An 11,602-nucleotide genomic window follows, 5' to 3' on the forward strand; every position below is an offset into this window, starting at 1 on the left:
AATTACCTGTGAGAACTGAGTTTAGAATAGTTAAACTGGATTGTGGATAATCAAGACCTGGTTGTCTCTAGTAAGTTGTTAACCTGAAACATGACTGCATCTAAACTCAGTTCTCACAGGTAATAAAACAGTTAAACTGGATTGTGGATAATCAAGACCTGGTTGTCTCTAGTAAGTTGTTAACCTGAAACATGACTGCATCTAAACTCAGTTCTCACAGGTAATAAAACAGTTAAACTGGATTGTGGATAATCAAGACCTGGTTGTCTCTAGTAAGTTGTTAACCTGAAACATGACTGTATCTAAATTCAGTTCTCACAGGTAATAAAACAGTTAAAATTATGGTTGGGACAAGATATCATTTTACAAGTAAATATTAAGTTAAATTTGTGGGTAATCTTGGTTTTGGCTGTTTTAGATAGAGATGATTGAACATTGCATAATTTAATAAGATATTTATCAGTGTTGTTTCATGTCCTTTGTTTAGCAAGATATTGAAGATAATTACAATAATGAGTGGTTGTTATTATTTTCTTGAAAAAAAATTATTGTTTTACATCAATGAAAAATACAATTAAGTAAAAAAAAAAAGAAGTATTCACTACATATAACGATAATTATGAAACATTTCTAATGATAGTAACTTTAGTTTTACTCTTTTCTGCAACTGGAGGAGCAACAATTATTAAAACTGTTAGAACTGAAAATAAAACTGCATAAATGAGATAAAATAGAAACTATCAAACAGCCTATCTAGATTCAATAGTTTTTTTAATTGTAAAAAAAATCCTGTGATAGATTAAGAACAGATAAAATTAGGGGAAAATATGACACTTTTGTAGATTACATTGTGCAGAACTTGAACATAATAGTTACCAAACATGTACAAAGTCCAATGTCTCAGCTGAAGGGCAATCAATAAAAATAACAATCAATATACTTCGATATCACAATTTTAGATGATCATGATGAATACAAAGGTGGAAAAGTAAAGTATCTGATAAAAATTACACAATGAAAAGATAAAATTAGCGGAAAGAGTTCCATATGGCACCCCCACCCAAAAATTGTAGAATTATATTCTGATAAAAGTAGCCTTTTTGATGCCTTTATACAAGACATTTGTAAAGTTTATTCCCAAGAAGATTGTACATCTAATTAATGAAGTAAGTGGTATAATAATGTATTAAAATTATCAGATCATACTATTAATATGATTTATTAATACATAAATATTACTTTGATGAATTTTTTTTTAAATTGAGTGGGGGTGCCATATGGAACTCTTACCAAAACAGCAACTTACATTACTGCTAATTACAAGCAAACAATAATGCTAGTCAAATTATATATATATGTGTTATAGTTATGGAGCTCAAAGAAAAATACAAGTCAGATTGTTCTGGTCATGCTAATTTGGCATCATACGAGGCCTATTTGTAAAACAATATACAGTTATTCTGTAGGTTTGAAGTTTGGGTATTATATTAAGAAATCTAGCAATATCAAGGAGTTTAGGTATGGAACATGATCATTACATAAGGCAAACTCACAAAAACCGTAATAGTGTTTACTTGTAGAAGTTGAATGTACACCAGCAGTTGAAGAACATCGTATATTTCACACAAAAAGACATCCCATATTTGTGTATTGAGTTTGGTAATAAACCATCTAGAATATAGGAAAAGTCAACTGTTTATGATGCTTACTTCTATCCTGTCCACTGGGTTATCACACTCATCTGCTTGCTTCAGTAAAATACTATATTCCATATACTCGGTCAGCCGTTGCAAAAAACTTAGAGGTTCGTTGAACACCACAGGCATGGTGATCTTGGACAGCTCCTGTGACAATCACACAAATATCCACTATTTATTCAAGCACAATATTTTCAAAACAATTCAGAAATATTTATAATTAAACACTGTAAATTAATCTTGTAACAACCATGAAGTATGTGATATTTAACACATATCCTTCCCAACGTTTGATTTCATGTGAATGGAAATGATATACCAACTAAGTATTGTAACATCCCAGAGATACAAGGCACTCCACAATGAGACAGAAACAGCGTAAGCTTAAGAACTGATAGTAAAGTATATAAGTTTTAAGGACTTAGTTTCAAAAGGTAATATTTAAATAACTTCTCAATCTTCTCTTCTTTGTATCACTGGACACTTTTTTTAAATCCAAATGGCCCATTCTAGATTTTCTTCTACCCTTATATAACTTCCACCTTTCTGTGGAATTTCACAATTATATTATAAGTATCCACAAGCTAACCAGTCAACTTGTAGCAATGAAGTTTTTGCTATACAGAGATACGGGCAATAAACAGAATGCTTATTTGGAACACCAGGAAGATTAGATTAATTTTAGGATGTTCTATTTTATATTCATGGAAATATTTTGTATTCTAAACTGCATATTTGAATTTTTTAACTTCCTGAGACCATCCTATTTTTACTAAAAGTTTTGCCTAGAGGTTGGTATGACTTCTATCATACCACAATGGGAATAAATGCAAGAAGCAGCTTGAAAAAAAAAGAAAAATTCATATGCAAGTACTAAATTTCTTGATTTTTATGTATATGTTTTTATTCATTGTTATAAAATTAACTAAAATACAAAAATTAGAAACTTATTAGCTTAGTTTGTTTGTAATTAAGCACAAAGCTACACAATGGGCTATTAGCTTAGACAAGAATGCTTAAACGAAATTAAATGAACAAAATACTCCGTACTACATGCCTAGTGGCACAAGGCATGCTTGTGCAATTCAAGTGTGCATGCTGATAATACAATTGTTCGTTTACACAAAGCTGTCCAGCATAATAAAAAAGCTATTGCTATACTCTGAAATGGTCTAAATGGAACCATAAGAAAATAAAACTTAATGAAAAAATCTATTAGCTTTGGCTATAAAAAATAAAGTTTGTAATTACCTCTATATATAAAGCACAAAAAAATCTGTGTGTGTGTCTGTCTGTTTCCTGTTATCTAACTACTCCTACATTGCTGGGCCAATCTCAACCAAACTTTGGGAGATGATAGTTTGGAACAAGGTGCATGTTAATGGTGGTTCACAACCCCCTCCATCATTTGTGCTGTTATTGAGCATTAATTATCTTTGACATAGATGGAGCTACATCCTCACACAAAAAAAATTATTACATTTTCAATAAAACAACAACACACACACACACAGAGTGTGGGGGAAGGCACACAAACATCTTACATATCTCAGAGAGTGCACTAGCACTCTCTATGGAAGAATGCAATAAAAAAAAAGGTTGCCACTATTGCAATAATACATAAACTATGCTGAAGCTTATACTCCAACAGCCACCATAAGGCTGACATGAAAAGCCATTTTTGAGTTATACCAACTTCCTACTTTGACCCGTGAACTTTCAACTCCAGCCCGTAAAATCCTTTTGCGGCCAATGACCACTTATTAATTAATCATGTAAAACACTGTGGAAGGACATTAAGAGTTGGTTGGGAGTTGAAAGCGGGCAACAGAAAGCACCCATACCACCACTACTTTGCTCACTACTTCTTCTTGCAAAGACACCCTGACCATCACACATTGTATACCATGTTTTAAGTATTTATATATTGTGTTCTTAAAGCCTATACAAAACTTCTGGTGAGGTAATAATGAATACTGTAATAATATGTTATGTTACACATAAATTGTACAAAAGTAAGGATTTTTGTGTAATTTAACATAGCATCCACCCAGACAAAGGATGAGTACCTCAGGTTGTCGTTTATAATGTGCAGATATTCTAGAAAAAAAATTTAATTTAGAATTATTTCATATTTTCTGTGTTATGTAGAGTTTACAAGGTCAAATTGACCAAGGTGAATAAGTTAGTGTTGGGTTAGAAAAAATAACAGTTTTAGGATGTTCTATAAGTTATGCAAATGAAATTCAGAAACTGTAACATGAAAAAAAGTATTTTTAATATTAACATGAAAATAACCTTGCACTTGGACTGACTCAGTAAAGGTTTAAAGTCTTTAGCAGGAATACTTTATCAAAAAAAATTTTTTTTTAAATAAAACATCCTTATAATGTGAAGTAAAAGCTTACCAAAATTTAAAAGACACTACATTAAAAGTTATAGTATGTATAGTTTCATGGTTATGTAGTGGTTACAAAGTCAGTCAAAATGACTGAGCCTGTGCACAGAAAGTTAAGTAGTGCAAAGTCACATCTACAGCAAGGTTACTTTTTATTTATTAACAACTAATTATAAATTTAATAAAAACTATAAACATTAAAATTACATGCAGATTCTTCTCCAATTTTAAATTTAAATTTTTTTTTTCAATCTTTCTCATTGGATAGTTTTATAAATTAGAACAATTATCTATTGATATTGAATAGTTTCTAGCTCTTCCTGTACAATTAAAAAGTTTTTAAAATGATACAGCTGCCTATAAAAAGTATTGTTGTGTACCTAAATCTAAAAGTTATATCAGATTGTTCTTCTTGTTAGGGATTAAATATATTTAATATTTTTAAATAATTCCTTTTACGTAAAATGTCTGTTATTTAATTATTCATTACATTTGCTGTAGCAGTCTAGAATGTTTGATGTCTAGCAAAACTACGTGACCTGACACTAAAATGTACTATGTCCTGATAATTTATCTGGTTCATAAGTAAAAGGTTAACTTAAATATACAAAGCTACACTTGTCCAAAACATTTTAATGAACTATTAAAAAAAAGGGGAGTATTTATGGTACATTAGAAAGACATACAACTTGGAACTAAGTACAATGTTAGAACCATAACAGTAGATATTAACCCTCTAAGCATTATCTCTATAGAGTATTGTCATTTTTTTCTTCTTGCCATTATTTTTAATATAGCATAATTTATAAGCTTTTCAGCGTAAGCATTTCGAACTTCCTATAATAAACAAAAAACACTTTGTAATGAGTCATGCATAATGTTATATGTAAGGGATAATTAATTCTAATTCTATTTTACTTATGGGATTATGGCCAAAAACTAACAGCATGAGTACTCAACTGATTAAAAAATGCATTCAAATCTGTTAAATAAGTATTAACATAAATATACTTACTTCAGTTTTTCTTTAAGTAGATAGCTTACTCTGATGAGAAGTTAATATCAATATACAATATTTCTATACAAATCAGTAGCGGGTTCAAACATGTCATTTTTTTGCAACAGCGAGTATCTATTATTTAGTAATGTTTAGTATTTATAATGCCAGTCAAGCAACATCCATGATTTAGACACATATGCAACAGTCAAGGAATACTGTATACATGACTAAATCATACACTACATATACATACAACTGGAAAATATTCATATCATTCAAGTAATGTAGCTTTGTAACTACTCTACTATTTCTTTTCTAGCCTTCTTCAGCTTTTTATTTCTAATTTTATTCACTTTTTTGTGTTTGGGAATTTTTTCCCACAAATGTGTTTATTGTACCAATAATATGTTAGATTTTTAACTTATTTATAGATTACTCAAAAAGCCAGAAAAATTACAGTAGTATTGTAACTTCCTATTCTAGTGAAGGATAAATTTTGTGCTAAAGAATTCATACTTGAAAGCTACATGAATGTTTTCTTTGACAACCAACTTGGTGAGAAAAACATAATGTCTAGCGCAATTATGTCAGCAAATGCAAAATTCCTGTACAATGAGAAACAGCTAATGGGCTCCTACTGTGAGTTTTGTATTTTTAACAGAGTGATAAAATACTCCTGTGGTACAAATTTAGACAACAGAACCACAGAATTAAAACAAAACAGATGCGAAAAGGTTAACTATGGAAATTATGAAGATAATTAACTTGAAAATATTAAGTCAATTATGAATTCATATTTTTCAACTTTTCATTTTACTGTATACTGATGATTTCACTAAAGTTAGTGTTAAGGTAGAGAAAATAAGGTAAAATATTATGTTTAAGTCTTACCAAAAAACCTTTGATATTAATTTAGGAGGTTCTAGAGGTTATGTAAATGGAATATGAAAACTGCATGATAAAAATAAGTATTTTAATTCTTAACATGAAAATCATCTTTCACTCAGACTGACCCAATAAAGGCTTTATAAATTCACAGACAAATCTTAAGTAAAAATACTTTATTAAAAAACATGATTATTTTTTTGTCCAACAGACTTGTAATGTTTACTAAAAACTTGCTAAATTTTGTGTAGATGCACTAAATTTGAGTTCTAGTATAAGTATAGCTTCAAGATACTAGGGTCAGTTCAATGAACCAAACAGTGCTTAGTTATAAGCTTAAGGAATGCATGCTGTCAAATAAATTAAATGTTTTAATTCATTTGAGGTACGAGACTTTAATGTGGTTTGTTTCAGGACTGACATACGCTTCAAATATAAAATCTTTATTGAGCAATATATGTATTTGAATCAACTCATATTTGCACATTTATAAATTTTTGCACTGAACAAAACTAACAATTCTGTTTTTTTAAGGTATTAAAATAATCTATCTAAAAGAATAATGTTCCCAGCTATGGTTACTTTTGCTCTAATTTCCTCAAACTGTACATGAAAATATAAGCAATTTCATAATAATTGCCAAACTGGTAAGCCTAAACCATATCTTAACATTGGCTAGTTCACTAATTGAACGTATATACAATCATCACCTTTTTTTCAGACTGATTTTTTTAACACCAATGCACTTCATCAGCTTCATGCTACAAGCTATTAAAATATTCAATGCAATTTTCAATCACTAACATTTTCTGTTCAGAGATTGACCTGTGGTTCTGTAAATCAAACCAATATACCAACAATGAAAGCCACAATGTACTGGTTGGACTCAGACCACAATTACAAAGAATAATCCACAAAATAATATGCTACTGAAAAAAAAAATTTTTGTTGAATAATCCAAAAGGCTTACCTTTCCTATACATTGTTTCAATATGCTCCACACACTGATTTCTGCTCTTGGGATCATAGGAACTGGTAGACTTGTTCTAAAGGAAATGTATGTGAACTAAATAAAAACAGCAATGAAACGTTATTAAATCTACTTAAGCTATTAACACAATGAACTACAATGTATTTATGTTTTATTCTTACACAATCTGTGAATGTTATCTTACTAATATTGAAATCTTCTGATCCAGAAGAAAAAAATGCTCTAGTAATTTATAAAATTTTTCTAAGGATCCACTAATAGGAGAAATTAGGCACACACACACACACACACACATATATATATCAAATTATTTGTGAGCATCTAAAAGTATGCTTTTCTTGCCTAAATATTGATGTATTTATCAATATGTTTAATTACAATACATCTAACTTGAAAACTATTCGATAACAAATTATTAATCAGGGTGACAACAGCAAATGAAATTTTAGCTAGTCCTAGATCCCAGCTCATAAACTTGATAAAATCTTGGGGCTAACCTAAGAATCAAGCAGGGGCCTATGTGCTCTCTGGTACTTGTAGGCCAATTTAGGGCTCTAAATATTCACATAATTTACTGCCACAATGATCAATAAACATTGAACTTTTGCCACCGTAACTTATGTTCCAATAATCAAAATTACAGACCAGTTGACATACAAAATGGTCATTTCACAAAATATGGAAACAACTTGTACAAGCCAGTTTTCACTAGGACAAAATACTGATCAACAATTTACGAAATAAGTCTTTTAAAAAGAAAATATGGATCCTCTGTTCATTTCCTAGGAACAAAAAAAGTTTGCATAAGTGTTGACTGATTTCTTTTGTGATGGAATTTTCCCAGTCCCATGTTTTCACCCTCCAGTGTACAACATAAATTGTGATACTGAAAATACCCTTGAAATCTGTGAAATTTAATATATTTGTAGTATTTGTATTCTTGATTCTCTGAAATGCTAACTAGAGTATTCTATGGAGCATATTCTGTCATTACTTCACAACAACTCCATTAAAAAAACTTTCTTTACTGCTCAATATTTTTCCTTATGACTTCATCAGGATTTTATCATTATAACTACCAAGGCACAAGAGAGATGATGATGATGTGCTGGTGTTTCAAGTGGCATAAACAATTAAATTGTGTTTATAACATATTGATTACAAATCAAACAAGATAATTCTCTGTATATACTAATCACATTAGTCATCATTTGTAATATTGCGTATGGTTTTGATCTCTTTATCTAAAAAATTAATTTGATTTATCAGAAAGGATTCTAAAGAAACTACAAGAATACTTCTGGGAACAGATGGTTGGTTGTAATTAAGCACAAAACTGCACAATGGGCTATCTGTGCTCTGCCCACTACGAGTATCGAAACCCGGTTTCTGTCGATGTAAGTCCGCAGACATACTGCTGTGCCACTGGGATACTTCTGGGAACAGAAGAGCTGTCTTGTAAGGATAGGTTAAGATCTATTAAATTATTTTCACTCAAAAAAAGAAGGTTAGGAGGTGATACGATTGAGACTTAAAAGGTTATCCAGGAAATTATTTGGATAAAATTTTCTGATTTCTTTAAGCTGTAACTTGAAGACAATGGATTCATTCATTAATATAACAAGTCTAACTTTTAGGGTTTATTGCTACAATTAATAACACCACAGTCTCTTCCACATTAGTCATTTATCAAGTAACTCATTATGAATTTAAATTTTCCACTCATAAAGAAACAATACCATTTCCAAAGATTGTAAGCTTCATGATGTAAAAAAAAGTTTAAAAGTGATGAAAGTGGGAATTAAGAAACAAGTCTTGCTTCCTCACAAGCAATAGTGAATGACAGGTGAACTAACATGTTTCATAACTAGTAACTAACAAAATTACTAAAAAGAACACAAGTTTAAGATTTACAAAAGACAGGCTAGGCTCCAGTTAACTGTTAAGACAGTTTTATTTTTCTAACAGGGTGATTAGCTTATACAAGGAGTTGCCATAGGCAGTAGTCAAGGCCAGCACCTTGAGAGTTTAAATGGTGGGTTTAAAACTTGAACTTATTCTTTCCTTTTTGTCCAGGGTATGTGCACAAAAACAACCTTGAAGGGCCAAATGGTCCTTTATTTTCCATATGTTATACCCACTTTTATGACATTTTTTAGTCTTGTGAAAACATTGTGGCTTTAGTTACCTTGTCAGTCATTTCACTTACCTTACCCATTTGGGTGATGTGAAAACTTCAGAAGAAACTGTACCCACTTTTTCTGTCACTGCTTTAGATGTAATTTTTCCATTTGCCTCTCCTTTAAATCAAACAAGACTCATTTATAGCAATCAGGTTACTAACTGATCTTATTGAGTTAATTATTTTAGAAAATTAGGTTACTTAAATTTTTATAACAAGTACTCTGCGTAGTAGTTAAAAATAGTAAAATTCACATATTTACTTTCATCCTATGCTATCTTTTGAAGTTTTGATCACCAGTAAATGTTATTATCATAACTTAAGAGTCAAGGTGCACAAATTAATTCAAACACATCACATTAAACTGTTATCCTAACAGTAACACTTTACTTGATATTATGTTCTTTACATTATTAAAGTTGAAAATAAACCCTACCTGTTTCAAAATCTTCTACTTTTCGACTAACTCTCTGCCTTTTCTCTTCATTGTCAGTGTCAACATCATTTTCTGGCATTTCATTTTCCGACTCAGACGAATTACAAAAAACCTTCGAGTTAATGTATTCGACAATGGAAGCTAACATTGCTATAAATTTAATCTACTAGAAAGTGAAAGTCAAGAACAAAACTGTAGGTTGCTGTAAAATTACCAAATTTGATAAAACTTAAAAGTCTTAACACTATTATGTGTTACGGTAACTTGTAACGGTACGATTAACACATAACAGTTGATGTAGTGTCAGTGGTAACTTAAAACTTTAGTCTTTATAATATTAAATAAATTTATGCCAATTTTGGGTTAACTAACTAGTTTAACTTAAGACTTTAAGTACCAACTTTATAATATTAGTATTAGTAATACTATAAATCATTAAATGCCTAGTTATTCAACCGCCCTAAAATGACACTCTTGGGCAAAATAAGGACATACATATTAATCAAATATTAAATGAACAACATGATTTACATTAATTACAGCAATCAACAACAGCAGAATGTTGCACAATTATGCTACTCCTACAAATACATTATACATCTACTTTGAATGATAATATTACTTCTGAGTGACTAGAACTTAACGCCCTCTTTTGAAGATAAATGTTATATGTGTATAATTTCTTTACCTCAAAATTTTGTAAATATATCCCCGGTAAGTTTGTTTGTAGTTAAGCACAAAGCTACACAGTGGACTATATGTGCTGTGCTCATCACGGGTATCGAAACTCGGTTGCTAGCGCTTTAAGTCCTCAGACATGCCGCCGTGCCACTGGGGGGCTCCTGGTTAAGCAACAATACAAATATTTCTAGTATTTTCTGACATATATATGTCTTCTGTTGATAGAAAATACTGATATGTATCCCTGGTATTTTACTTTATATTTAACTCTGTTAGTTAAAAATTCAACAGTGTTATCTTTTGTTATTATGCTTAGTATTTACGAAGAATTTCCAAGGTAAGAGTTGTAGCGTAATAATGGCAGATACAGAAGAAAAGGTAATGCAGAATTATAACTGATGGAATTTCTGACTGAACTGATAAACAAAGGAGACTAAACATAGCGTAAAATAAAGTGAAAATGCATCTTTATTTAGTTACAAAACAAGTCAAAGAAGAGTGTACAAAAGAGACGAACACCTACTCTCTCTTATTCTCGAGAAATATTACTTGGGGAATTCTGTATGCAGACTGAGAACTGGGAGAGTATAATTTTATGTACCTGTTACGTATCTGCTTGTTTGTTTGTTTTCCGAGGATCTTCAGTGATACAAGTCCTTTCTTGATTAAACCAGTTTATTCCTCCTCGATACAAACTTTTAGTACACAGAAGTTCCACAATCATTACGTTTCTCGTCACTTTAAACTTAACAGCTTTTATAATACACGCTATAAATCACAGCGATTCACAATCTCGATAATTTCGCTCTCGACGAGTGCAAAACACACACTTTACGGCTCACTAGCTCAAAACTAACAGAATCATAAAATGTACGGAACTCAAAGTAACTACTGCTCTCTCTTCATTCATTCATGCTGGCTTTCGCTGCCAGGCTTATATAAAAACGAAGAGGGCATCTCGAACACACTCGGACTTCCCGATCATTCGAGAATCTCATCACGCACGCCACTAGCGCCAACGCACCAGCAATGTCACGTGACTTCCGCTGTCGTAACATGCCTAAACAATAATATCATCCCTTTCAGCGCGTAGGCGCTACCCACCTAACTGGCCATCCAATAGTTGAAAGCAAAGAATACTGTTACGACAGCAGAAGTCACGTGATGAATTTCTCGAATGATCGGGGAGGCCCGAGTGTATTCGAGACGCCCCCTTCTTAGTATATAGGCCTGGCAGAGAAAGCCTGAAAAAAAATGAATGAAGAGAGTTCCGGGTAAGCTAGGATTCTGTTTCGAGCTAGTGTGTGAATTTATCGAGATTGTGAATCGCTG

At 31.3% G+C, this 11,602-nt stretch overlaps 1 protein-coding gene across 1 annotated transcript in view; it reads right to left on the bottom strand.

Moving 5' to 3' along the window:
• LOC106471649 (oxysterol-binding protein-related protein 2-like) overlaps positions 1-10,179 on the bottom strand; it is a 26,053-nt gene extending 15,874 nt beyond the window's left edge. Inside the window, exons 1-4 of the mRNA XM_013932264.2 lie at positions 9,590-10,179; positions 9,181-9,271; positions 6,951-7,026; positions 1,710-1,844 (exon numbers count right to left, since the gene is read on the bottom strand). Coding sequence (XP_013787718.1) covers positions 1,710-1,844; positions 6,951-7,026; positions 9,181-9,271; positions 9,590-9,737 — 450 coding nt within the window. The 5' untranslated portion in view covers positions 9,738-10,179. The remainder of the gene's footprint in view (positions 1-1,709; positions 1,845-6,950; positions 7,027-9,180; positions 9,272-9,589) is intronic.
• Positions 10,180-11,602: the final 1,423 nt, after the last annotated feature.

This window comes from Limulus polyphemus, unplaced genomic scaffold (assembly GCF_000517525.1).
Source record: "Limulus polyphemus unplaced genomic scaffold, Limulus_polyphemus-2.1.2 Scaffold4759, whole genome shotgun sequence".
NCBI classification, from domain to species: domain Eukaryota; kingdom Metazoa; phylum Arthropoda; class Merostomata; order Xiphosura; family Limulidae; genus Limulus; species Limulus polyphemus.